Source organism: Hippopotamus amphibius, chromosome 6, assembly GCF_030028045.1.
Source record: "Hippopotamus amphibius kiboko isolate mHipAmp2 chromosome 6, mHipAmp2.hap2, whole genome shotgun sequence".
Lineage (NCBI taxonomy): Eukaryota > Metazoa > Chordata > Mammalia > Artiodactyla > Hippopotamidae > Hippopotamus > Hippopotamus amphibius.
Genome location: NC_080191.1, coordinates 104,265,147 through 104,292,765, shown reverse-complemented (window position 1 = coordinate 104,292,765; position 27,619 = coordinate 104,265,147). Strand labels below are relative to the sequence as shown.

The 27,619-nt window shown below is 37.5% G+C and overlaps 1 protein-coding gene across 16 annotated transcripts in view; it reads left to right on the top strand.

Annotated features, from left to right (window-relative positions):
* Positions 1-27,619, top strand: part of TBC1D5 (TBC1 domain family member 5) — a 556,466-nt gene that overhangs the window by 384,888 nt on the left and 143,959 nt on the right. For all 16 annotated transcript variants that reach the window (XM_057739461.1, XM_057739464.1, XM_057739462.1 and 13 more), the window contains one exon: positions 26,168-26,310. In XM_057739461.1, the coding sequence (XP_057595444.1) occupies positions 26,168-26,310 (143 nt within the window). The remainder of the gene's footprint in view (positions 1-26,167; positions 26,311-27,619) is intronic.

Genomic DNA, 27,619 nt, shown 5'->3' with positions numbered 1-27,619 from the left:
CCAGAACCTCCTCACTTGTTTGCAAACTCCACCAGGCCAACTCACCCTAGTTCCAGTCTTCTGTCATCTTTCACCTGGACTATTGAAGACGCCTCCTATGTGGCCTCCCTGTTTTCATCCCAGTCTCCCTACAGTCTCTCCCTACAGTAGCAAGAGTGACCTGTTTTAAATAGAAATAGAATTATAACAGTTTCCTACTCAGAAGCTTCGAAGAGTCTCTGACCTGTCTTAATTCATTCAGGCTGCTATAATTGAGTTCCATATATTGGGTGGCTTATAAACCACAGAAATTTCTCTCTCATAGTTCTGGAGCCTGGGAAGTCCAAGATCAAAGCGCTGGCTGATTCAGTGTTTGATGAAGTCCCACTTCCTGGTTCATAGATGGCCATCTTCCCCTGTGTCCTCACAGGGCAGAAAGGGCAAGAGAACTCTGAGAGATCTCAGAGATCTCATTTTTAAGGACAATAATCCTATTTGTGAAGGCAGAACCAACTCCCTTCCCAGAGGACCCACCTCCCAATACCACCACATTGGGTGTTAGGATTTTTATGAATTTTACAGGGACACAAATATTCAGTCTCAAGCACCATCACACCTGGAACAGTACCGAGAGCCCTTCCCTGCTGTGGTCCCCACGATCCTATGTGGCCCCTTCACGTCTCCATCCTCTTCTTCCAAACATTTCCTTAAAAAGTCAAGTATATTCTCACCATGGAGCTTTAGCCCTTGCTGTTGCTTCTTTCCTGTTTCAACTCACCTGCCCTACGATGTCCCCATGGCTTGTTCCTTCACTTCATTTGTAGTTCATTATCCCTGCACACACTTTATTTTTCTTAACAGCACTTAGGACTTCTTATGCACTTGTTTGCATTCTGGCTCCCCCACTACAATGTAAGCTCTAGTAGGAAGGCAGGGACTTAGCTTCTTCATTGTTGTGTCCCAGCACCTAGGATAAGACCTAGTGTATATGATATGTTTTTAATAAATATTTGAGAATAAATATACATTTTACTTTTTTTTTTAAGTTCTTTCATGCAAAGAGTCATTAGATAGTTAATGAGCATCTGCAGTATAGAGTGTCTATAACAAGAGGAAAGAGGTCTTCCCTGGTGGTGCAGTGGTTAAGAATCTTCCTGCCAACGCAGGGGACACAGGTTCGAGCCCTGGTCCAAAAATATCCCACATGCTGCGGAGCAGCTAAGCCCATGTGCCACACTACTGAGCCTGCACCCTAGAGCCGGCGTGCCAGAACTGCTGAGCCTACACGCCACAGCTACTGAAGCCCGCGCGCCTAGAGCCCGTGCTCTGCAACAAGAGAAGCCAATGCACTGAGAAGCCCACACACTACAACAAAGAGTAGCCCCTGCACCACAACTAGAGAAAGCCCACATGCAGCAATGAAGACCCAGTGCAGTGCCCCTCCCCCCCGCCAAAAAAAAAAGGAGGAAAGAATAGAGATGTAGGGGGAGAGCTGGCCAAATGTGTGTTATCACAGAGACGAAGGCACAGGATTCGTGGAATGGGGGAGGGGAATGTCAGTTGAAATGGGAGTAATACTCTGATTTTTGCTTGGCCAACTGAGATGGAGAGCAGAGTGGGAGCAAATTTGGGGGAAAAATGAGTTCAGTGTTGGACATGGTGAATGTCAGGTACTTGTGAGATACCCAGGTGATGAGGGCCAGTGGCCAACCAGCTGTACATAAAAGTCTGAAAATCATAGGGGAGATATCTAATCTGAGAGGAATTTTAAGACATAGCAGATGAATGTTTAAGTGAGTGAGACTGATCTCTAGCTTGACCAAGAGGAAAGGTGGGAAGGATGAGTGTGAATGCTGGTAATTTTGTAGGCTTCACTCTGAGATGATATATTGTTAGAAAATTTGAGCAGAGGCATGGCATTATCTTTCTTATCTTTTGAAAGGATCACCTTCAATCAGTGATGAGAGGGACTGTAGGAAGACAAGGGCAGAATCAAGAAAGTCAGTTAAGAAGCTTTTGAAAGAATCATTTTCTACCAGAAGTAGCAGTTATATTTTTAATTTTTTGAGGAACCTCCACACTGTTTTCTATAGTGGCTGCACGAATTTACATTCCCGCCAAGAGTGCACAAGGGTTTCCTTTTTTACACATCCTCACCAACATTTGTTATTTCCTGTTTTTTTGATAATAGCCGTTCTGACAGGTGTGAAGTGATATCTCATTGTGGTTTTGATTTGCATTTCCCTGATGATGAGTGATCTTGAGCATCTTTTCATGTGCCTGTTAGCCATCTGTATGTCTTCTTTGGAAAAGTGTCTGTTCAGATCCTCTGCCCATTTTTTAATTAGGTTGTTTGTTTGTTTTTTTGACGTTGAGTTGTGTGAGTTCTTTGTATATTTTGGATATTAAACCCTTATCAGTTATATCATTTGAAAATATCTTCTCCCATTCAGTAGGTAACTTTTTCATTTTATTAATAGTTTTCTTCAGAGTGCAAAAGCTTTTTAGTTTGATGTAGTCCCATTTGTTTATTTTTGTTTTCGTTTCCCTTGCATAAGGAGACACATCCAGAAAAACGTATTGCTAAAACTAATGTCAAGAAGCATACTGCCTGTGTTTTCTTCTAGAATATTTATGGTTTCAGGTCTTGCCTTTAAGTCCTTAATCCAACTTGAGTTTACTTTTGCATTTGGTGTGACAAGTCCAGTTTGAGTTTTTTGCATATAGCTATCCAGTTTTCCCAATACCATTTATTGAGGAGGCTGTCCTTTCCCCCATTGAATATTCTTTCCTCCTTTGTCATCGATTAATGGCCCATATAAGTGTGGGTTCATTTCTGGGCTGTCTTTTCTGTTCCGTTGATTGATGTTTCTGTATTTGTGCCAACACCATACTGTTTTGAGTACTGTAGCTTTGTAGTGTAGTTTGAAATCAGAGCATGTGATACCTCCAGTTTTGCTCTTCTTTCTCAAGATTTTTTCAGCTATTTGGGGTCTTTTATGTTTTCATACAAATTTTAGAATTTTTGTTCTAGTTTTGTAAAAAAAAAAATGTCATTGGTCTTGATAGGGATTGTGTTGAATCTGTAGATTGCCTTGGGTTGTATGGCCATTTTAACAGTATTAATACTTCTAGTCCATGAACACAGTATATTGTTCCATCTGTTTATGTTGTCTTTGATTTCTTTCATCAATGTATTATAGTTTCACAAGTATAGATGTTTCACCTCCTTTGTTAGATTTATCATAGGTATTTTATTCTTTTGATGCAGTTGCAAATGGGATTGCTTTCATTTCTCTTTCTGACAGTTCATTGTTAGTGTATAGAAAAGCGATAGATTTCTGAATGTTTTTTTCCTGCAACTTTACTGAATTCATTTATTCTAATAGTTTTTTTTTTTAATGGCGTTTTAGAATTTTCTATGTGTAATATTGTGTCATCTGCAAACAGTGACAGTTTTACATCTTCCTTTCTGATTTGGATTCCTTTTATTTCTTTTCTTGTCTGATTGCTATGGCTAGGATTGCAAATAGTTTGTTGAATAGCAGTGGCGAGAGTGGGCATTCTTGTCTTGTTCCTGATCTTAGAGGAAGTGCTTTCAGCTTTCACTGCTGAGTATGATGTTGGCTGAAGGTTTGTCATATGTGGCCTTCGTTATATTGAAGTATGTTCCCTCTATACCCACCTTGTTGAGAGTTTCGATTGTAAATCGATGTTGAATTTTGTCAAAAGCTTTTCTGCATCTGTTGAGATGACCATAAGATTTTTATTCTTCAGGTTGTTAATAAGATGTATTAACTGTATTTAATATGATGTATAAACTGATTTGCAGTTTTTTTTATAAGAACTTTTATTGAGATACAGTTAACAGACAATAAACAGCATATATTTAGAGTGTACAATTTGGTATCCCAATCTCCCAATTCATTCCCCCCCAACCCTCCCCGCTTTCCCCACTTGGTGTCCATGTGTTTGTTCTCTACACCTGTGTGTCTATTTCTGCCTTGCATTTCCTCTTTCATAGTGGTTAGCATTTGCCTTATGTATTGAGGTGCTCCTATCTTGGGTGCATATATATAATTGTTATCTCCTCTTCTTGGATGGATCCCTTGATCTTTATGTAATATCTTTTCTTGTCTCTTGTAACATTTTTTATTTTAAAGTCTATTTTATCTGATATGACTATTGCTACTCCAGCTTTCTTTTGATTTTCATTTGCATGGAATATCTTTTTCCATTCCCTCACTTTCCGTCTGTATGTGTGCCTAGGTCTGAAGTGGGTCTCTTGGAGACAGCATATATATGGGGCTTGTTTTTGTATCCATTCAGCCAGTCTGTGTCTTCTGGTTGGTGCATTTAGTCCATTTACATTCAAGGTAATTATTGATATGTATGTTCCTATTACCATTTTCTTAATTGTTTTGTTTTTGTTTTTGTAGGTTGTTCTTTTCTCTTATGTTTCCTGCTTAGAGAAGTTCCTTTAGCATTTGTTGTAGGGCTGGTTTGGTGGTGCTGAATTCTCTTAGCTGTTGCTTGTCTGGAAAGCTTTTGATTTCTCCATCAAATCTGAATGAGATCCTTGCTGGGTAGAGCATTCTTGGTTGTAGGGTCTTCCCTTTCATCACTTTAAATATATCCTGCCACTCCCTTCTGGCTTGCAGAGTTTCTGCTGAGAAATCGGCTGTTACCCTTATGGGAGTTCCCTTGCATGTTATTTGTCATTTTTCCCTTGTTGCTTTTAATAACTTTTCTCTGTCTTTAATTTTTGTCAGCTTGACTACTCATATGTCTTGGTGTGTTTCTCCTTGAATTTATCCTGCCTGGGACTCTCTGCACTTCCTGGACTTGGGTAACAATTTCCTTTCCCATGTTAGTGAAGTTTTCAACTATGATCTCTTCCAATATTTTCTCAGGTCCTTTCTCTCTCTCTTCTCCTTCTGGGACCCCTATAAAGCGAATGTTGGTGAGTTTAACATTGTCCCAGAGGTCTCTGAGGCTGTCTTCAGTTCTTTTCATTCTTTTTTCTTTATTCTTTTCCACATCAGTGATGATCACCATTCTGTCTTCCAGGTCACTTATTCACCCTTCTGCCTCAGTTAATCTGCTCTTGGTTCCTTCTAGTGTATTGTTCATTTCAGTTATTGTGTTGCATATCTCTGTTTGTTTGCTCTTTAATTCTTCTAGGTCTTTGGTAAACTTTTCGATCTTTGCATCCAATCTTTTTTCAAAGTCCTGGATCATCTTCACTATCATTATTCTGAATTGTTTTTCTGGAAAGGTGCCTATCTCCTCTTCATTTAGTTGTTTTTCTGGGTTTTTATCCTGTCCCTTCATCTGGTACAAAGTCCTCTGTTTTTTCATTTTCTCTATCTTTCTGTGGCTGTGGTTTTCAGTTCTGCAAGATGAAATACCGCTGATACTGCTTGATACTGCTGTCTGCTCTCTTGTGGAGGAAGCTATCTAGGAGCCTCCTGTGTGCTTCCTGATGGGAGGGACTGATGGTGGGTAGGGCTGGGTGGGTGGATCTCAGTAAAGCTTTAATCCGATTTGGTGGGCGGAGCTCAGTAAAACTTTAATCTGCTTGTCTGCTAATGGGTAGGGCTGTGTTCACACCTTGTTGGTTGTTTGGCCTGAGGCCACCTAGCACTGGAGCCCACAGGCTCTTTGGTGGGGCTAATGGCAGACTCTGGGAAGGCTCACACTAATAAGCACTTCCCAAAACCCCTGCTGCCAGTGCCCCTGCCTCCTCAGTGAGCCACAGCTGCCCCCCACCTCTGCAGGCAACCCTCCAACAGCAGCAGGTAGGTCTGGTTCAGTCTCCTATGGGATCACTGCTCCTTCCCCCTGGGTCCTGGTGAACACATTTTTTGTGTTCCCTCCAAGAGTGGAGTCTCTGTTTCCACCAGTCCTGTGGAGGACCTGCAATCAAATCCCGCTGGCTTTCAAAGTCTGATTCTCTGGGGATTCCTCCTCCCGTTGCTGGACTCCCAGGTTGGGAAGCCTGATGTAGGGCTCAGAACCCTCACTTTAGTGGGTGGACTTCTGCAGTATAACTGTCCTCCAGTTTGTGAGTCACCCACCCAGCATTTATGGGATTTGATTTTAATGCCCCTCCTACTGTCTCATTGTGGCTTCTCCTTTGTCTCTGGCGGTGGGGTGTCTTTTTTGGTGAGTTCCAGTGTCTTTCTGTCAATGATTGTTCAGCACTTAGTTGTAATTCCAGTGCTCTTGCAAGGAGTGAGCGCACGTCCTCCTACTCCACCATCTTAATCCTATATCTGATTTGCAGTTTTTAAACCATCCTGCATCCCTTGGAGAAATCCCACGTGATTATGGTATATGATCTTTCTAATGTACTCTTCCATTCAATTTTCTAACACTTTGTTGAGAACTTTTGCATCGATGTTCATCAGTGATTTTGGCCTTTAATTTTCTTTTTTTGTAGTATCTCTCTCTGGTTTGGGATGCTAGCCTTGTAGAATGAGTTTCAACATGTTTCTTGCTCTTCAATTTTTTGGAATAATTTGAGATGGATAGGCATTACCTCTTCCTAAAATATTAGGAACTCTTCACCTGTGTTGCCATCTGGTCCTGGACTTTTTTTTATTGGGAGATTTTAAAATTATTATTACTGATTCAGTTTCATTTCTGATAATTGGTCTGTTCATATTTTCTATTCATATTTTCTATTTCTTCCTGACTCAGTCTTAGGATATTGTTATGTTTCTGGGAATATATCCATTTCCTCTAGGTTGTCCATTTTATTGGCATATAATGTCATGATAATCTCCTATCCTTTCTATTTCTGTGGTATCAGTTGTAATTTCTCCTTTTCTGTTTCTGATCTTATTTATTTGGGTCCTCCTTCTTTTTTTTCTTGATGAGTCTGGCTAAAGGTGTATCACTTTTCTTTATCTTTTCAAAGAACCAGTTTTAATTTCATTGATGTTTTCTATTCTATTTTTTAAAGTCTCTGTATCATTTCTGCTCAGATTTTTATGACTTCTTTTCTTCTGCTAACTTTGGGTGGTTTTGTTGTTTTTCTTTTTCTAGTTCCTGTAGGTATTAGGTTAGTTGTTTATTTGAGATTTTTCTTATTTCCTGAGGTAAGCTTATATTGCTATAAACTTCCATCATAGAAATGTTTTTGCTGTGTTCCTTAGATTTTGTATCATGTTTCTATTTTCTTTTGATTTCCACTTTAGTTTCTTTAGTGACCCATTCGTTGTTTATTAGCATATTATTTAATTTCCACATGTTTGTGGGGTTTTTTCCTTATAGTTGATCTCTAGTCTCATAGTGTTGTGGTCACATAAAATGCTTGATCTGATTTCAGTCTTCTTAAGTTTATTGAGACCTGTTTTGTAACCTAGCATTTGATCTTTCCTGGAAAATGTTCCCTGTACACTTGAAAAATGTGTATTCTGTTGCTTTGGGGTAGAATGTTCTGTATATATCTATTAATCTATCTAGTCTAATGTGTCATTTAAGGCCAGTGTTTCCTTGTTGATTTTCTGTCTGGATGATCTGTTCATTCATGTAAGTGGGATGTTAAAGTCCCCTACTATTATTGTGTTACTGTCAATTTCTTTCTTTATGTTTGTCAATATATGCTTTATGTATTTAGGTGCTTCTGAAAGCCCTCAAGTATTTTTTCATTAAATGAAAAACTAATTTTAAAAATTAAATGAATATTTAGTTAATCAAAGTGGAAGGTGATGGTGGTAGCATCAGTAAACTTGTTATCAAGATGGAAGACCAGGATACTATCAGTAAAGTTGGTGACAAAAGGTCACATTATGAATATGTTTTGTAGATAAAATTCAAAGGATTTTCTGATGGACTAAATGTGGGGTATGAGAGGAAAAGAAATAAAGGAAGTTTCCAAGTTTTTTGGTCCCTGAGTAGCTAGAAGTGTGGAGTTGTTATTTGCTGAGTTGGAAAAAGTGGTGTGACAGTTAGGAGTTTGGCGTTGGATATTTTCGGTTTGGGGTGACTTTTATAATATTCAAGTAGAGAGGTTCTGTTTCCAGGTAAGATGGAGCAAGGACCCTCTAGTCTGTCTCCCACTGAATGCAGCTATAAAACCTTTTCAGAATGCATGGGGAGGCCATCTGAGAACTCTGGGAGGTAAGTAATACAGGCATATTGGAGAGCATCAGAATTTGAAGTACCACTAAAGTGGCAGTGACTTTGTCATTTCTTACCCTCCAATGTCCCTGTCTAGAGAGAACTCAGCTCTGATGTCTTGGAATAGTTATTTCAGGTTTTCTCTTTATCAGTGTTTTGACTATCAGGACAAATTTCCCCCTCATCTATAAATTATATTTTTGTGTGGTAGTACCTGTTTATATTTCCAGAGATTACTTAATGTTCCTTCTCACACATTGCATGTCTAGTGCTCTAGGAAATGAGTACAGTCACACAGAATTTATCTATTTCATCATTTTTCCCCCACTTACTTTTGTAATACTAACATTGGTGGGGTTTTTTTTAATGCATTATTTACTTTTTGACCTTTTGGATTTTGTTTGTTTAGCATTCAAGGTCTTTGTGACTCAGTTTGCTTGTATCTGTCTTCTTTTTATTCAAGTTTTTTGAAGTATAGTTTGACAAATACATACATTTGTGCTACAGTCAGTACCTAGAAGTAATTTTTCAATTGAGACATTTCCCTTATGCCCCTTTGTTAGCATTCCCTCTCTCAGCTACAGTCCTTGCAACCACTGATATGTTCAGTCTGTCTCTGTAGTTTTGCCTTTTCTAAAATGTCACATAAATAGAATCATGTTCTATATAGCTTTTTAAGTCTGATTTCTTTTACTTATCATAAGACATTTAAGATTCATGCATGTTGTTGCTTGTATTGGTAATTCATTGCTTTTTATTAGTGAGTAGTATTCCAGTGTTTGAATGTACCACAATTTGTTTATCCTTATTCCAGTGGAAGGACATTTGGGTTTTTCCAGTTTGGGTCAATTATGAGAAAATCACTATAAATATTTATGTACAGCTGTTTATGTGAACTTAGTTTTTACTCCTCTTGGATAAATGTCAAGGAAATAAACACTAGTTTGGTAAATATGTGTTTAACTTTGTAAGAAACTGCCAAGTGGCTTTCAAACTGCTTTTCGAAATGAATATTTCACCAGTAGTGGATGAGGATTTTAGTTATATCCTTGTCATCACTTGGTTTTGTCATTTTTTTTCTAAAAGCCATTCTTGAGATTATGTAGTGGTAGCTCATTGTGGTTGTAATTTGTATTTCTGTAATTATTAATCATTTTGAATATCTTTTCATACATTTGTTATTCATATCTCTTTGGTGAAGTGTCTGTTGACATCTCATGATTTTAAAAAATTGAGGTATTTGTTTATTACAGTTGAGTTATGAGAATTATTTGCATATTCATGAAATAAGTCCTTTTTCAATGTATATCTTGTAAATATCTCCTCCCAGTGTGTTGCTCATGTTTTCATTTTCTTAACAGTGTCTTTCAAAGAGATATTTTTAATTTTGATAAAGGTCAATTTACCATTTTTTCCTCTCATGATTAGAGTTTTCTGTATCCTAAGAAATCTTTGCATATATCAGTATCACAAAATTTTCTCCTACTTATTTTCAAGACATTTTACACTTCTTGCCCTTATGTCTGTTATCCATTTTAAGTTAATTTTGGTGTAAATTGTGAAATATAGTTCTAAGCTTAATTGTTTTATAATGGATGTGCAATTATTCCAACACCATTTGTGAAAAGGACGTTTTTTCACAATTGACTTTCCTCAACATTTTAACAAAATCAGTTGACCATTTATGTGTAGTACTCTCTACTCTGTTCTGTTAATCTAGGTAATAATGGAAATTATGGAAATTACGTAGTGTGAGTCTTCCAACTTTGCTTTTTTCTTTTTAAAATTGTTTTGGTTATTTTTAATCCTTTGCTTTTCGATTAATATTTTAGAACCAGCTTGTAATTTCACTGGAAATCTTTCTGGGATTTTGATGATGATTATACTACCTCTATAAAATCAGCATTAGGAAAATGGACATCTTGCAGTACTGACTCTTCTAGACAATAAACAGACTGTATCTTTCCATTCATTTTGGTCTTCATTGATTTTTCTCATTATTTTTGATAGTTTTCAGCTTGTAAATATTACATTTATTATACACATCTCTAAATATAGGATCAGCCAAAAAATTCATTTGGTTTTAAGTAAAAATAAAAGACACATTTTTCATTTTCATGGGGAACTTTATTGAGCAATGTATTCACCAACCGAATGAACTTTTTGGCCAACCCAGTACTTTGTGACTTGAGAGTGCCGTTAAAAGATGCTGGCTCTTTTAATTTCAATTTCTAGTTGTTCATTCCAAGTATGTAAAAATATCATTGAGTTTTGGTATATTGACCTTGCGTCCTGTATCCTTTCTGAAGTTACTTACTATTTTAAGTATTTTTTTTTATAGATTGTTTGGAAATTTTGTAGAAAATTATATCATCTGAAATTATAGGTTATTTTATTTCTTCCTTTCTGCTGTCTGTGTCTTTTACATATGACTTGCTAATATTTTGTTAAGGATCTTCATGCTTATGTTCATGGTGGTTATTGGTTTGCATTTTTCTTGTAGTGTTTTTGTTTGGCTTTGGGATCTCAGTAATGCTGGCTTCAATATGAGTTTCTGGTTCTTTCATATTTTTAGGAAGAATTTGCGTAAAATTAGTAATATTCCTTTCTGGTATGTTTAGTTGTGTGTCACATTTTACAGTTTTTTCACATGGTTTGTGAGGTTTTTTTTTTAATGCTGCATATTTTGAATGTTATGTTGTTGAATTTTGTGGTCTTCCTTTTGAGGAATGTTGTTTACTTTTGGCAATCTGTGAAATTACTTTTGGATCATCTTGATCCTTTTGATACTTGTTTTTGGACTTTTTTAAAAAGTATGGTTCTAATGTATCCTCTACCCAGGGGCCAATTTAGCCCTACCACTAAGGCATGGCGCTTTGGGGATTTCTACTGGATTCCCCTTGTGTACACCAATCTCTCCCAAGCCTGTCTAGTCAGAACGTGGATGTTTCCCAGCCTTGTAAAAAAGTATTCTTGCAATTTTTATACTCCCCAGAAGGAATTTTTTCTCTGATAGTTTTTCTTTGCTGAGCCTGCTAGAGTTTTACCCTACACATGCGCACCTCAGTATTCAGCAAAAAAGCTAAGGAGATCCACCTGTGCAGACTTCTGAGTTCTCTGTATAGCTTCCTCCTTTAAAGATAACATGTCCTGAAGACTTCCCTCAGCCTTTCTGTCTTCTCAACCCAGCAGTGCACATTGCTTTAGGTTTCTCCATCCTGTTTTGTGCTCTCAAAAGTACCTCCAGGCAGAAAACCTGTTACAGAGTTACCCTTGTTTATTTTTCCCCTTATGTCAGGGATCATAGTGCTATTCTGCCTGTTTTCTAATGTCTGCGTGTTTCATATATTTTATCCAGTTTTATGTGTCATATCAGCTATTCCATCAAGGTCTGAAAGGTAAATGTATTTTAAAGAATAAAATAAGACCAACCCTACTCTAAGAAAATCACTTCCAAAGCAAAGGAAATTGAAACAAATTGAAAATAAAACAGTTTTCACAGGCATACTAAGAAAAGCAAGTGAAAATGAGGTATAATAATATTCATATCAGACAAAATGAATTTAAAGCAAATAGCATTGAATGAGATAAAGGAGAACATTTTATAGTGAAAAAGTTTACAATTCATAACAAAGAGCTTTCTTTAATCATTGTATAACTCCCTGCCCGCCCCCCCCCCAAAAAAAAAGTCAGAATTTATAATGTGACAGCTGCAGGAAATATAAGAAGAAATACATAGAAACAAAGTCATAGTAAATGTCTGTACCTCTCCTCATTGGTGGTAAATCAGGTCAACTCACTCTAAAGAAGGGATGTAGAGAACCTAACTATTCACATTTAATTAGATTTAAGTGATGTGTATTAAACACTTTGTACTAGAAACAGAGAATGAAATTAATGTAGCTGTAGAATATTTATTTTTAAAGTAGCCACAAAGAAAAGCTTCAGTAAATTTCACGTAGTAGAAATGGTACAAGTTGTATTCTTTGGCAACAGAACTTGAAACTAATAACAAAAATAGAAAACAGCCCCAGACAAACCTATCATTGAAAATATTCAAACTCTCTTTACTCTTGTATAAAAAGGAAATCAAAACTGAAATTGTGTAATTTCTAGAAAATAATGATAATTAAAGTATATTGATCAGAACTTACTGATTTTGACAAAAACAGTATTCTTAGTTCTTAGCCTGATACTCTTAAATTACTAAACAAAATAGGAATAAAAATATGTGAATTAGACATTCATCTCGAATACTGAGGAAAATAACAGCAAAATAAATCTAAAAACAAAATGAAGGAATTAAAACTAAAAGTTATGAATTAATAAGAAAACGTAAGTGACACAACTAATACATATAGGAACTGTTTCTTTGGGGGGAATAGGTAACAAATATTTTTGCGTGGTTTACATAGTTTAAAATAATAGCAGAAAAATATAAATTATTTGTGTACAAATTAAAAATAAACTACAAAAGGTGCAAATTTCCTGTTATAAAATGAGTAAGTCATGGGAATACAGCATAAAGCATGTGATTACAGTTAGTAATACTGTATTGCATATTGAAAAGTAAATAGGAGAGTGGATCTTGAAAGTTCTAGTCACAAGAAAAAAAACTATATGTATGGTAACAGATATTAACTTGATTTATGGTGATCATTTTGAAATGTATACAAGCATCAAATCATGTTGTACAGTTGAAACTAATATATTATGTCAGTTATACCTCAACTTAAAAAGCAAACATAAATAAAAACTTTAATTACAAAAAAAATATTTTTAAGTGTATACATTCAAGTATAGCCAGGAATGCTCTGGAGTAAACTTGTCATTAGCCCCACTCCCTGTTAAAATGTGTTGTAAAGGCCTATAACAGTTTGGAATTGGTAAAATAAAGGGTCAATATGTATAGGACCCTCAGTACATATGGGAATTTTATGTATGATAAAGTAGAATTTCATATCAATAGGAAAACAATGGATTATTCAGTGGTACAGTTGTTAAAACTAACTAGTTATTTGGTAAACTGTGAAACCATATCTCTATTTTTGCAACAAAGTAAATTCCAGGTAGATCAGTGATATAAACAAAACTGGAATAAAGTTATTATTTTTATATCCTTAGGTAGAATATTCAAAAACCCATAAACTATAAAGAAAAAAGTTTGGTAAATTTGACAGCATTGCAATACAGTTTCTGCCTGGAGAAAGAGACCTCCTTGTAGCCTGAGAGAGATAGAAAAAGTTAGAGGTCACTAAAACTTTCTTGGTCCCTGGTAGCTTTTGAGCTCAGGACTGTATTCTGTTATATAACTCTTAAAGTAAGGGCTTCAAACTTGAGCTTGCATCAGAATCACCCAGAGGGCTTGTTCAAATTCTGCCAGAATTTCTAGAATTTAATAGATATAGATGGGGAAGGTCCAAAAATTTGCAGTCTGAAGAAATTTGCAGGTAGTGCTGGTGCTACTGATTCAGGGACCGCACTTTGAAAACCAGTGTTTTACTATGTTCCCAAATCCCCTCTTTGGTCCTGAGATCATTTACTACTACTCTTTGTAATTCAAGAGTCCAAAATCAAACTAATGTGTTGAGGTAACATGAAGTAAGCCATTTGCTTCTTTCCAAGATATGCTTAGAAGCACAAAGACCTATACAGAGATAATCAACACAGTATCACGTGTAACAACAAAGGGAGAAATCTAAATGCCCCCCAAAAAAAGAACTGGTTGAAACATGATACATCCACTTGGTGGAATACTATGCAGCTTCAAAAAAAAGGACAAGGTATTTCTATAAATGCTGATTTGGAATGCTCTCCATTTTAACAATCATATTGTTAAATTTTAAAATGCATGGTACAGGGCTTCCTAGGTTGCTCAGTGGTTAAGAATCCACCTGCCAATGCAGGGGACATGGGTTCGATCCCTGCTCTAGGAAGATCCCACATGCCTTGGAGCAACTAAGCCCATGCACCACAACTATTGAGCCTGCGCTTTACAGCCTGTGAGCCACAACTGTTGAGCCCATGTGCTGCAGCTGCTGAAGCCCGTTCCTAGAGCCTATGCTCTGCAACAAGAGAAGCCACTGCAATGAGGAGCCTGTGCACCACAAAGAAGAGTAGCCCCCACTCACCACAACTAAAGAATGCCCGCGCAGAGCAAAAAAAAAAAGACCCAACACAGCCAATAAAATAAATAAATTTATAAAAAAAAATAAAAAAATAAAAAATAAATAAAATGCATGGTACAGTATGTTCCCATGTCTGTTTTTTAAAGGTATATACAGATCTAAAAAGTGCCTCTGTGTTACAGAAGCACATTGGCTGCCCTTAGAAAGGTGGATTTGGAGGGAGTGGACCGAGGAATGGTAAGGGAAATTACTTCTCACTGTATGTCCCGTTATATGTTAAAATTATTTTTCACCTTGCAAAAAATTATTCAGAATTAACAACATAATAACCCCACATAGTTTTCACTGTAATTCAGAGGAAATAGAAGAATTTTGAACGTGAGAGAGAGTGGTGAGATAGGACGTTGTGGTCCGAGCAGCATTTCCGAGTTTGAGATCGTGGATTTGTAGCTTCTCAGAACCAGCTCTTAGCCACAGGAGCTGCTAGCTGATGTGGAAAGGAAATGAGTATTGTTGATGAAAATAAATTTAAAGTATTTTATGGGATGTTTTTGTGCTTCATATTTGAGTTGCTTTACGAGCAGATTAATTTATGAACAAATTATGTACCATGATGCCCTCAGTAAGCCAGACTTCACTGCATTTCTGTTCTCTCCGTTAGCCTGATATACAATTCTAGACCTCATAAGTCTTTCTAAAATCAGCTGACCAAAAGTGGCAATTAATTTTTCTTTGTAAGTTCTTAGTTCTTTATAGTTTCCTTAATGAGTTTCCTTGAAAGGAAGCACTCTAAATCTTGTAGGGTCCTATAGCTGTAATTACCACTGTATTGTAACTGGAGTGCTCATGAAATAGCCGATCGTGATTTTATCAAAATAAGTCCTTCACAAAGCTCCATTCCTTCTACTCAGAAAAACTCAGTGACCACACAGATGATCACAAGAGTATTTACTGTGCATTCTGAGTCTTGTGACTCAGACGTGAATGTGGAGAGATGTTTTTTAAATATAAATCTGAATTAAATATCCTTTAGGAATTATAAAAGAGAATTCAAGAGGATTATAAAAAAAGTAGAAGGAACACTGAGCTGGGAGCTAATTATCATTGTCTAAATCTGCAGTCTGCTTTTGATTGGGGTGTGCTCAGGCTGGGCCATGGGCCTCTGTTGGGACATCTGTAACATATGGGTGCCTGACCTGCCTGTTTGGACCCATCATTCTGTACTGGAGGCTGAACAAAGTCATCACCTGTCTCTAAACATGCAGTTTTTCCACAGGTGATTCTAATGCATATATTCCACAGACCATTTGAAGAAATACTGCTTTTAGAGAGTTAAGGCTTATTTTTCGATGATAATATTTGGTCGTACTTCTAGAAATCAAAAAAGTCATATAAATGCATACTATTTGCCATTGTCATTACAAATTATGAAATCGTCTATGCGTAAGAAAATACATATTTTTAAAGATTTTTTGTGTGTGGACCATTTTTTAAAGTCTTTATTGAAATTATTACAGTAATCGCTTCTGTTTTATGTTTTGTTTTTCTTGGCCACCAGGCATGTGGAATCTTAGCTCCCTGACCAGGGATCTTACCCACAACCCCTGCATTGGAAGGTGAAGTCTTAACCACTGGACAGCCAGGGAAATCCCAGAAGATACTTTTTTTTTTTTTTTTTTTTTGCTTAGTGTATGTTTGTCCCTGTATTTAAAAAAATATACACACACAGAGTTGATTGTAAAGTTGTTTAGGCACTAAACTTTACCTGTTAGCTAGGGAGCTAGGGATAAATTGGAGTAGCCTTCCTCTCTTCAACCGTCTTTTGTTTCCATTTTGCTTCCACTACTCGAGAAAGGTCACTTGTGACAGTTGAGCTGAACTGTGGGGGTGTTGACTGCCCTTCTCCCTCACTGCATCGTCCAGTCCCCCCCGCCCCCTTGTAAGTCATCTGGGCCCCGTGCACATACCTTACACTCTCCATTTACCTGCATTAATGGATAGGAACCAGGGCACGTATAATCCCAAATGGTGGATAATCCAAAAACAATTAATACTTGGCTTTGAAATGTATTTAGTGGTATTTTAAATTGTTTTTGCCGTCCTAATTATATTGTGCTAATGTTGCCACTAGTTTGCATTCCCTGAGCATACCGTGGTTGATTGGGGCACTTAGTGTGGAGGGGACGCAAAAGAGGACAGAGTGACAGTGGGAACCCAGATTGATAGGACTTGAATTGAATTAGAATTGTACTTTGAATAGCTTCCGTGTTAATGATTGAAAGTTGTCAGCTTATCATTGAGTTTAGGGCCTAGCACAGTACCTGCTACACAGTTGAAATTCAGGAAGTACTTGTTCTATGAAGTTCCTGGGTGTTTTTCACAGCAACCTTCCTTATGGTCAGATCAGGGCGAGCATGAGCCAGGAGAGGAAGTCAGCGAAGGATGTCCACCGCCCTTTCCCTGGGTGTCTCACCTCCAGCTTAGCGAAGATGAGTATTGCCAAGTCATGGACATTTTTCCAATATGGGGCTGATTTATAGGCTGTTCAACAGCTGAGCCACCAAGATTAGCTCCTCAGTAGCAGAGACTTAATCCAGGGACCCCTTTCAAGAAAGAAGATATGCTATTCCTTTGAAATGCAAGGAGATAACTTGAAATAGGCATGAAGAGGCTATGAATTCCTTTCAGTAGAATATAACTTTCCATGGCATTACAATCCTCTAAAGTAAACTAAACGACGCTACAGAACATGTCTTTTTAATTTAAGGTCCATGGGTCAGCTAAACGCCTGAGATGGCTTGCCCATGAATATGTGTGTGGATATATGTATATTTTAGGGGAGAGGGTTCATAAACTTGATTAAATTCTCAAAGGCATCCACAACTCCTCTCTAATTGTGTAGAGGATTGAATTTGTTTCACTATTTCATGTTCTTCATAAAGTTTTGTAAAGAGGAAAACAACATACCCATTGCCACTGCCTCTCAATCTTGTCTCCCTTTGGACTTCAGAACTACCAGAGAAAGTAATATTGTGAAGCTGGCATGGTAGCTGGTTCTCAACTGGGCATGAGTGTAGGCCAGGTAGCCTGGAATCTGTATAGAAAGACTGAATTGTAAGTGGACAGTGGCCAGGCAGTCCAGGACAGGAGAGCGCTGACCTGCACAGGAAACCAAGCCACAACCTCTGCAGCAAAATCGGCCTGGAACCGTCAGGACTTGGTCAGTGACTGCCAACTCCCCTGTTTTGCCTGCTTCCAACTCAGGACCAACCAGAGAAAGCTAATATGCTCCCCAAATCAATCACAAACGACACTCCTCTTCTGGTCAGCCCACCGCCAACCCTACAGCCTCCAATCAGGAGTGTATAGTGAAGCCTTCTCTTTGTTTCACTATAAAACTTTCTCAGTCCCCTGACTGCTTTTGACCCTGTGCCAAACCCAAGTGATGGTAGCTGATTTCCTTGCTATCGCAAGCTTTGAATAAATAGCCTCTGCTTGTCCTTATTTAGGTGGTCTTCCTTTGTTTCAACTGTGCATGGAGATTTGAAAGGTCCCGGGGAAACTCCCTTATCCTGAAATCCCTCTTCCACCAGCACATTGTGGGACTGATACAGTACCATTGGGACAGACATCTCTTAGAGTTTAGCTCTTTATTTTTCCAGGTGTAACATTTTAAATGCATGTTTGATTTTAGAGACAATTAGATCAATCTGAGCAAATTGATAGTGTGAGAATGGTTCATTGGTCACACAGAATAGAAAACACCAAATAAATGACCATTTAGCCAGGCTCCCAGTCTTGTAGGGCTTCTGCATGGGGAGTAGGAGAATGCCCTTTTGGGTCGTGGTGGCATTGGGATTCCTTGCCCCTTGTATACACTGGCCACCCCCATCATGGGTACTATCTCTTTGCACTTAGCTAATCAGCCATGTCCTGCCCCATCGCAACTCTCACCTCGTTAGAGCCGATCACAAGAGAACCCAGGAGAGACATCAGCTCAGGACTAAACACAGAGGACCTCAAACTTGCAGTGTTCACTCTACCTTCCACTGAGATTGTATGTAACCATCATAGTAAATTTATGTTTAAAAAACGTTGACCTAAAAATGTTAACTTTTAAAATGTCACAACTTCTATGGCCTTCTTTTGGCATTTCTTCATCTTGTAATATATTGGGAGTTTAAAGAAATCAGAGTGGCCCACTTTCTCCTGACCTTTGAGAGGCCTTCTCCCTCTCCCTAATGTCTATGTCTCTCTTTTTTATTGGATCATGTTTTGATAGTAATATTTTCCTGAGGGGAAGAGGTATAGATGTTACTAGAGAAGGAGTGTTAAGAGAGGTGTGGCTGTGTGTGCTTTGTGTCCCAGCCATTAGATGTTCCGTGGCCATTGGTCCAGTGGCCACACCTGTTGAGTGAGCTGATTAGAAGACCCCCCCCCCCACCCCCAGGACTAAGAGGGGATGTGGACAGAAGCCAGAACGTCAGTTAGTGATCCTCACGCTATGCTCTGTGGGTCAGAAGCACCAGCAGCTCCAGGGAACTAGCTCCGGATGCAAATGATCAGGCCCCATCCAAGTCTCAGAATCAGGGGAGTGTGAGGAGGGATTCTAGCAATCTGTGTTTTAATAAGCCCTCCAGGCAAGTCTGGTGCATACTAAAGTTTGAGGCCATTACTCTAATTAGAAGAGTCATCCGATACTTTAAGCCTTTTCTCTCTTCCTAGAATAACATTATACATGAATGCATGGCGGGTTTTAGGAGCCCTGACAGCTGGCACCAAAATGAGTAGGAAACAGGGAACTGTCACCTAGCCATGGCTTCCAAAACTTTAATATACACAAAGATCACCTGGAGGTCTTGTTAAAATGAAGAGTCTGATCCTGTAGGACTATATTGGGGGCCTGGGAGTCTGCATTTCTAACAAGCTCCCCAGTGATGGGGCCAGTCCTTGGATCACACTTTGAGGGCAAGGTCCTAGTAGACTACAGGCCCCAGCTGCAGAGCATCTGAGGTGTAGGCAGGCAGGGAGCCAGAGTTCAGGAAGTGAAGGGAGAAGGTCCAGGAAGGCTGAGGAGGCCTTGACCTATTCCTTCATAGGTGTGATCACTCACTACTCAGTATGTGTGTCCAGGGATCCCTACAGAGATGAGAGCAGCCCAGGGGAATGTCTGATGAGCATCTAGGAAACCTTGAGAGATCAAGGATGCAGGCTCAAGATCAAGATCCCTAGTTAACAAGAGCTGACCTGGGAAGGAGGATTCATATTAATTTAACAAACATTTGTTAACTCCCCTACTCTGTCCAACACCAGATGACCCCAAGGAGCTTGTGATCTGCTGGCTGAGGAAGAGAAACCAAACCAAACTCTCAGTTAACTAACCCTTTAGCTGGGATCTGTTGATTAGTGCCTTTGTCTCTGGACAGTGTGATTGGGAGCACAGTAGACATGGAGCTGCAGACATCAGGCCTGAGTGATGCACTTGTCCTAGCCTCTGAGCAGCCAGGCAGGGTTGGGGCATCTTATTGGATAGGGGTGGAGTGGGGGAGAAGGAAGAGAGGGCCCGAGAAAACCACCCCCAGAAGGTGTTTACAGGTGCAGGTAAGCAGTAAGAAGTCACAGGTCACCAGGCACCACTGCTGCCTCTTAGGAAGGAATTCAGTCGGACTCTCTTCATGACAGGTGACCTGCCTGCAGATGTGTGGTCTTACCTCCATCCTGCACCACGTGGATTCTGATATTCCTTAGCTTGCTGGGATACCGCATGTTGGTTCCTCCAACAATGTATATGAGTGCGTTCGGAGATACATGCAGAGGGAATTGAGAAGTGTGATTCATTGAGGCTAAGAGATTCCATTGGTATATGAAATCGTTCATGACAATTTCAGAAAAATAAAGTCACACAGGTTTGGTTTGGTTTTTTAATGAGTTTCAGATTAGGAGGCAACAGAGCAGTTATTTTTATGAAGCCTCTGTGTGCTCTTTTAGAACACCAACTTGCTCATAACTCCCTTTCCTCAAGATAAAATGACAGAACAAAGCCTATTTATAGACTTACTAGAAGTAAAACTTGTTTGTTAAATAAATATAAACTAGTACTCACAGGGCCTAAAATTAATTGTCCCAACATGATCACCAGCTCTCCCTCAATTCTTTGTGCTGTTATTCATAGGTCAGAGTGGCTTACGTGTAATTTTCTCAAGGAGATGCCCAGTAGCTCACTCGTAGTGAAGCCCGAGAAAGTGATCAGGTAGAGAGATGACTTCTCAGCAGCTTTTACCCCCATGTCCTCTTGAATCAGGGCTGCACCCTGGTTGGAGTGTACAATAGGATTCTCAACGAGAGCACATCCTATTCATACAACTAAATCAATATTAGAGTATGACCATCTTTCAATAACTTTATTTGAACTTGCTGGCAAATCATACATCCTAAAATTACTCAGTTCTCAAAATACCATACTTGTAATCCAAATGGCAGGTCTACCTCTAAAAGAAGGGTGTGTGTGTGTGTGTGTGTGTGAGAGAGAGAGAGAATGTTCAAGGATTACGCAGTGTCAAGATGCGATGGTCATCCTCTGTGCCCCACACTCAGAGCATCTTGTACCTCTGGAAAAAGCATAGATACACAAGGCTTTGCTTTCCATTCAGGCTATTTTTGCAAAGGGCGTATTACATTTGTTCTGACAAAACAGCTTCAAACCCTTGCCAAAGAAAATAAATTACAGTAGGAATGGGTGATAATTATTAGGAACTTATTTTTGGAATAAGAAACCTTCCTTAATAAAGGGCTATGTACTGCCCTCTGAAAGGAACAGAGAATTTTCCCCAAAGTCAAAAATACACTTTTAACAGTTCATGTACTTATCCTGTGGGGGTCAAGTTAGGTTTAACTGTGTTCCCAGAAAGCCAAATTCAAGGCGGGTTCAACCCGTGTATTACAAGGAGCACTTCGAAAGCAAATTTGAGTTCTTTAAAGATAATAACTAATTTGAAGTTGCAGTTCCTTCTGTTTTCGCAGCAGAGTTTGATGGTCTTGAAGTATTAAAATCTTTCTGTAACACGTGTAGATCCCAAATATTTTTAAGAAGACCAAATTGAAATAGTTGACTAGATTGAAAAAATAACAAACAGGCTAAGCATCTTCCGATAACATATTCTGCAGAGCTGTTAAAAGAATAAATATAAGATTGGAAACAAAATGATTTCTTTTGCCCTCCATTTTTTGTGGCTTTGCTCTCCAGAGAAGTTGGAATTAAAGATGAGAATGCCTTGTGACCCTAGTTACAGTAACTACAATATTTGGTTCCCAGTTTAAGACTGTTTCCACAGAGTTGACATAAAGGAAAACTCAGGGTACATTAACTCAAAAAGAACTCCGTACAGAGGAACCCAATCTAAGAAGAGCCTAAATTCAGTCAAGGAGGTGGCAGACACAAAGATGAGCACTTCCGGCTTGCTTTTATTTTTCTCTGATACAGACAAAAATTTGGATTCTGTGTTTCTTGTCTGCCAGACATGGATTGTTTAAAAATTAATTGTTAGCTTGAAAAGTACAAGTGAACAGAAAGGAAAAGACAAAATTAATATCATTAAGCAAAAATCTAACATCTTTTGTGTTCCAATATCCTTACCCAGTGCTATCATTTCATGATCACAGGTTCCTCAAGATGCCCTTATAGTGTCTGTTAAATTAAATTGAATATACTTTTTCCATTTTACTTGTTCTTCTAAGGTGGCTGTACCCATATCTCAGAAGAAAAAAGAAATGAAGATCTAGTATGTAAATTGCTTTCTACATGTATAAGCCACTTCAGCCATGTTGGATTAAGGCTATGTCTGTTTAAGTCTCAGTCAAATTGGTCATTTTCATAAACTGATCAGTAAAAAATGTATTTCTCTTGGTGTTTCCATGGGTCATTGGCCAAGCAACAACATGATCAGGAGTGACTGATCCCCAGGGGATAGCAGCTTAATTACACAGCAATTTAAAACTGGGGATTGAATAGTGGCATAAGTGCAGACATAGAGACTCTCTCTGTCTTTGGGTGGCTTATTATTAAATGTAATACTTCAGATGGTCTTTTTTGGTGTGTGTAGATTTTAATTACTAAGTAAGTCTGGTAAAATATGAATTATTATATTATCACAAGTGATAAAATGTGTATGGTGATGAGCATTGCCATCTGCAGGTGTAACATACATGAAGCAAGATGAGTAGTATCAGGCAATTAAAGCGAAGCTAAAAGAAAGGTTTAATGCTGCCCTAAGTAAAGCTTAAACTCTCGCTAAATATTTTTAACTGCAGTAAAAGCATGTTAATTTTAAGAGTGACTTCTTTACAAGACCTCATTTCTTAGAGTAAGTTTTCCTTTCTAAGAATACAGAAGAATACAGAAATAATTTCTGTTGGTTACTCATTCCATAAAGAACTGATTTTTTTTCTTGGCTTTTAAGCTCAATGAAGAAAAGCCCAAAATAGCACAGGAAATTTTGTGTGCGGTGAATATATGTATGAACTAAACCCAGTTGGGATTAAAAACAGTTAAATTATTGGTAAGGTCATTTTTGTTCCCAAAGCATTCCATTAGTCATACGGTACTTAAATATTTTGAGAATTTGGCCTTAACGTTCCTATAATTGCATGTAAAATAGAGGAAACTGTATTGTGCTTTAATATCCTTGCATGTACAATTTATTAACAGTCTTATGTAAAAGAAACATGCTAGGCATCTACTAATGAATTTTTTCCTTTTGTGTGGTTTTTTTTCCCACTTCTTGAAATTATTTTTATGCTGCCACTAACAAGATCGATGCCTGTGTTTCCAATTTAGCCACCTTTGCTTCTCAGTAGTGTGACAGGTGGCTTCACAGTGAGTTTAACAAGACCTTGGTAAACACATAAAGCACTCAGCAAAGTGTACAGAGCTTTTTACAAAGAACTTTCAGGCTCTCTCTGCCTCTGTCTCTCTGACACACACACACACACACACACACACACACACACACACACACACACGATTTGGTCCTTGCCCTGAAATTATTTACCAGTGTACTTGGCAAGGTGACAATGTAAAACATTTATAAAGTGGCACATCACAGAGTACACATTAAATATAAAAGTACTGAAGCCTTCCATTCTGTGTGGTTCTGAAGGCATGTTTTATTCGCAGCAGATTGCTATGTGTCTGCAGTCCCCCTCCCGACAGCACTGCCATACCATTGCTGCACGTGTGTATCTGCAGGGTCATGTCTGAAGCTAAGCTAACACAACCTAAATGGCAGGAAAGTTGCAAGAGAAGGGGTTTGAGCAATAACTGGGCATTTTGTTAATAGACGTAATAGGAATATATGTTATTTCTGAGAAGTAGTCCCCTTTGTTTTCAATGCATTATCTGTGATGAAACCAAAGATGTGACTGTCCGTAAGGAAATGAGAGGAATTTGAACTTCAAGGAAGAAGGAAAAAGATAGCATTGTATTTTCATCTGTGGTGTGTATTAACCTTCATTGGTTTTTGTTTATTTGATAAATGCTGTTTATTGTAATAAGATAGATGTCACCTTTTTTTCAAAAGGCATTTTGCTTTCAATAGGAGATAGCAGGGAAAACATACAGAAAAAATTTTCCCTACACATAAGAAGGCCTAGCAAAAGCAATGTCTTTCAGGAAACAGCAGCAGCAGTTACCAAATGGGCTTATTCAAATAAGGAAAGCATTAAAACAACCTCCGGGAGGCAAGGGGGCAGGATCAGGGCACGGTATTATTTTATAGGTGTGATGCTTGAGTTTCATACTGGCATTCAGATTTGAACCAAGAGTATCACATAAATGTCAGAATTTGCAGTTTTCAGAGTGCCAAAATTTGCCTATCTGTCAAACCAAGATAATTCTTATTTATTTATTTACTTAAGTTTTTCAGCTTCTTTGAGGTATAATTGACATATACAACTGTAGGATATTTAGCATACATTATTGTGATTTGATGTATATGCACGTTTGGAAAAGATTCCTCCATCTATTTAATTAATACAGCCATCACCTCACTTATGTATCTTTTGTTTTCTTTTGGTGAGAACATTTACTTTCTTTCTCCCTTAGTGAATTTCAGTTATACAATACAGTATTATCAACTGTGGTCACTATGTTATACATTAGCTCCCCATCAGCTTTTTTCATTGATGAATTTTTCTTCAGTTGTGTCAGTTGCATAACTGAATAACCATATTCTAAATGATTTTAGTCACTTAATAATGCAGTATAGTTATCATTTTAAAAGTCCTTTGAACAGGTCCCCCAGACAGTTTAATCCAGGTACTTTTTGCTTCTCCCGTTCTCTGGTTCCCCTGACACTCTTTGCAAGACCAGTTAATTGTTTGTAATTAAGAAGAGCAACCTGTTTAATTTAGGGATATTTTGGTACTTATTAAAACAGTAAATATTAGTATTTGCAATTTGAAAGAATTAGAAGTATGTGGAAAAATAATGTTTTATTCTAAGCCACATAAATGCAGGCATATTAGACAAAATATGAGTATATATTTTACATTACTCACCTCTCATATTAGCAGTGGGGAAAGCACTGAAAGGTAGATAAAAATTGTAAGCAATACTGTAACATTTTTTAAAGGATAAATGTCACTTAGGCATTAAATTTTCTTCTTGAAAAATTGAGTAACATAATTTAAGATGTAATTGAAAATACTATTATTCTGTTGATTAACTTGGTAATATGAATAAAAGAACTCAAGTATTTGATCGTATGGTTCCTAATTAACTGTGATACGTATGTGTGATCATACAGTATTTTGTCAGTTTTTTTGATTCCTCCTTAAATGTAGTACTCCTTGAAAAAAGTAGTATTTGAATTTTTTTTTTTTTGGCCTCACTTTAACCTCACAGATGGTTATATTTGGTTTTGAATTTTGCAAAGAGGTAATATCTCTTAACTAATTTTTAAAGAATCTCCTCTATTATGTACTATTTAATGGTACTAGAAATTTAGAATTTTTGAGTCTTTGCTGTGTTCCAGTCACATAGCTTTCTAGCTGAAGTTCCTAGAGAAAGGCTTGTATAAGGAGATTATAACCGTATATATAAAATTAGAAGCAAATGAATAAAAATATATCAAAGTGAATTATTTTAATTTTCTTGTAAAAGATACAAATAGCTTAGCATTTGCTCAAAGCCTGAAGTGTTACTCTTTACGATGTGTAATTATAGACAGATCTTGCTTAGTGTTCTTATTAGCTTCTTATGTCTGCTCTATAGCATCACTGTCCATCTTCCTGGGCACACAAGTGACTGTGTTTTGAAAAATACCCCTAGAAAGACAGCCTCACTGATAAGGTATATCAATTCTGAAGTTAAAAATTAAGTATCATTATATGCTTGACAAAAACATTATCTTTTAACATTTAATTTTAAAATGAATATTTTTACATAGGAGTGAAATGTAAGAATCCAGTTTTCTGTTTGGCTATCGTAATTTGTCATATGACCATTTGTGAAAGTCTAGATAACAAAAAAAGGATTTTATATCAGTAGTGATATAAAATTTGGAGCATTGTTATTTTTTAATTCATAACCTTACATATTTTGCAAATATCAGACTATGTTCATTTTTCTCTTTGCCTTTTTGAGATTTGTGATTTCTAATGCATATGAAAGATTTCTACCCTTTCAAATATCATGCTTGTGTTTTATACATATAGGAATAAAGTTTAATGGTTGTGGCCTAGTTATAAAATTACAAAACTCATTTGAAAGCCTAAAACGTGGATTTTACTGTACTATATTTTTGATATACAGTATTTGCTCAGTGTGATCGATTAAAAATTATAATTTTTTCACAGTTACAGGAGAAAATTATTCCTCTTTATATTACTCTCAAAAGTACTGTTTTCTGAATTTGGGTTTTGTTTCTCCCCAGACGGTGGGTACGGCTGCTGTTTGGACGAGAGTTCCCCCTGCAGGATCTTCTGGTGGTCTGGGATGCCTTGTTTGCAGACGGCCTCAGCCTGAGTTTGGTCGATTATATCTTCATAGCCATGTTACTTTACATCCGAGATGCTTGTGAGTGTTAATGACCTTGCCAACATTCAACTAGGTGGTCCTGATTTTTTAAACTGTGTCTCTTAAATATACTTTATCTTTAATTTTGAATTACCATACCTACATTTGTATAGCAGGCAGTATATTGAAGTTTCAAAGAACATACTAAATATATTTTTTGTTAGTTAACCATGTACATATTGGGAGATGTGGGTGTTTTTATCCTGAGAGAACTGGAATATTCTTCAGAACGATTCTTCTAAAGACTTTACTCCTGCTTTCATCTCATCGTTACACACATTTGTGAAACATACATATAAAAAGCCAGTATTTCAGATATGTTTAGAGCTCCACCTTCTGACAGGTAGGGAGTATTCGAGAATATTTATCAGGAGGTTGGAACTGTTTTTACAGTATCAACAACTTGCCAGTAGAAAATAAATATTACATCTAAAGATACGTTAACTTCTCAGTTATATTTTGGCCAGATGTATTTCTCAGTGGAGTGCCAAATGGCAGGCCTATTCCCATCTCATCAGATCCACCTTAGGGTGCTTGCCCAGCTGGAAAGCCAGTGCCTAACCCTTTGGAATAGCCCGGTAATCCTCAGCTTGAAGAAAATAGCTAAGCATGTTTTCAATTTGAAAATGCCTCAAATTGTTTTCCTTCTCAAAAAAAAATAATCACCGTTCACAAAACCAGATTTGTAAGCCAAAATATAATTAGGAAAGATTGCACAAAGTGATGATCAAGTAGGAAATAAAAAACTACCGTAAGAGTAGGACTTTGTCAGAGCACATAAACTGTTTGGAGTCATTCATAATCCTGACTCTCACATTGCTATGTGGTTCTCTTTCTTTGTTCATTAAATACCAGTTGTGCCAGATGCTGTTGTTATGCCTCTGGTAACACTAATAATATTCTTTAAATTTTAGATGATACTTTTTAAAGTCCCCCCAAATTACTTGAATGAATAAGTGACAGGAGCACCACGTTTTATCCAAAACTTGTGGTTTTCTTCTGTGCCTTGAAGGTCAAATAGTTTGGGTTTTGACATACAAAGTGAAAAGTTCCTTCTTTCTGAGTCAGAGCTAAGTGGCTAAGAACATGGAAATCATAAGAGAAAACATTTGGAAAGTCGAGAAGAATGTTTGGGTAGATTTGAGGGATACTATTGATAGATTTTAGGATGTTTAACGCTAATCTCCCACTTAAAAAATGGTATGATTTTTATAAAATGTAAGTAATAAAAAACAAAAGGAATGAGAAACCTCTTTTATTTAAAAAATGCTTTTGGATAATATTTTCACAAAATTTTCCAAGTCAAACA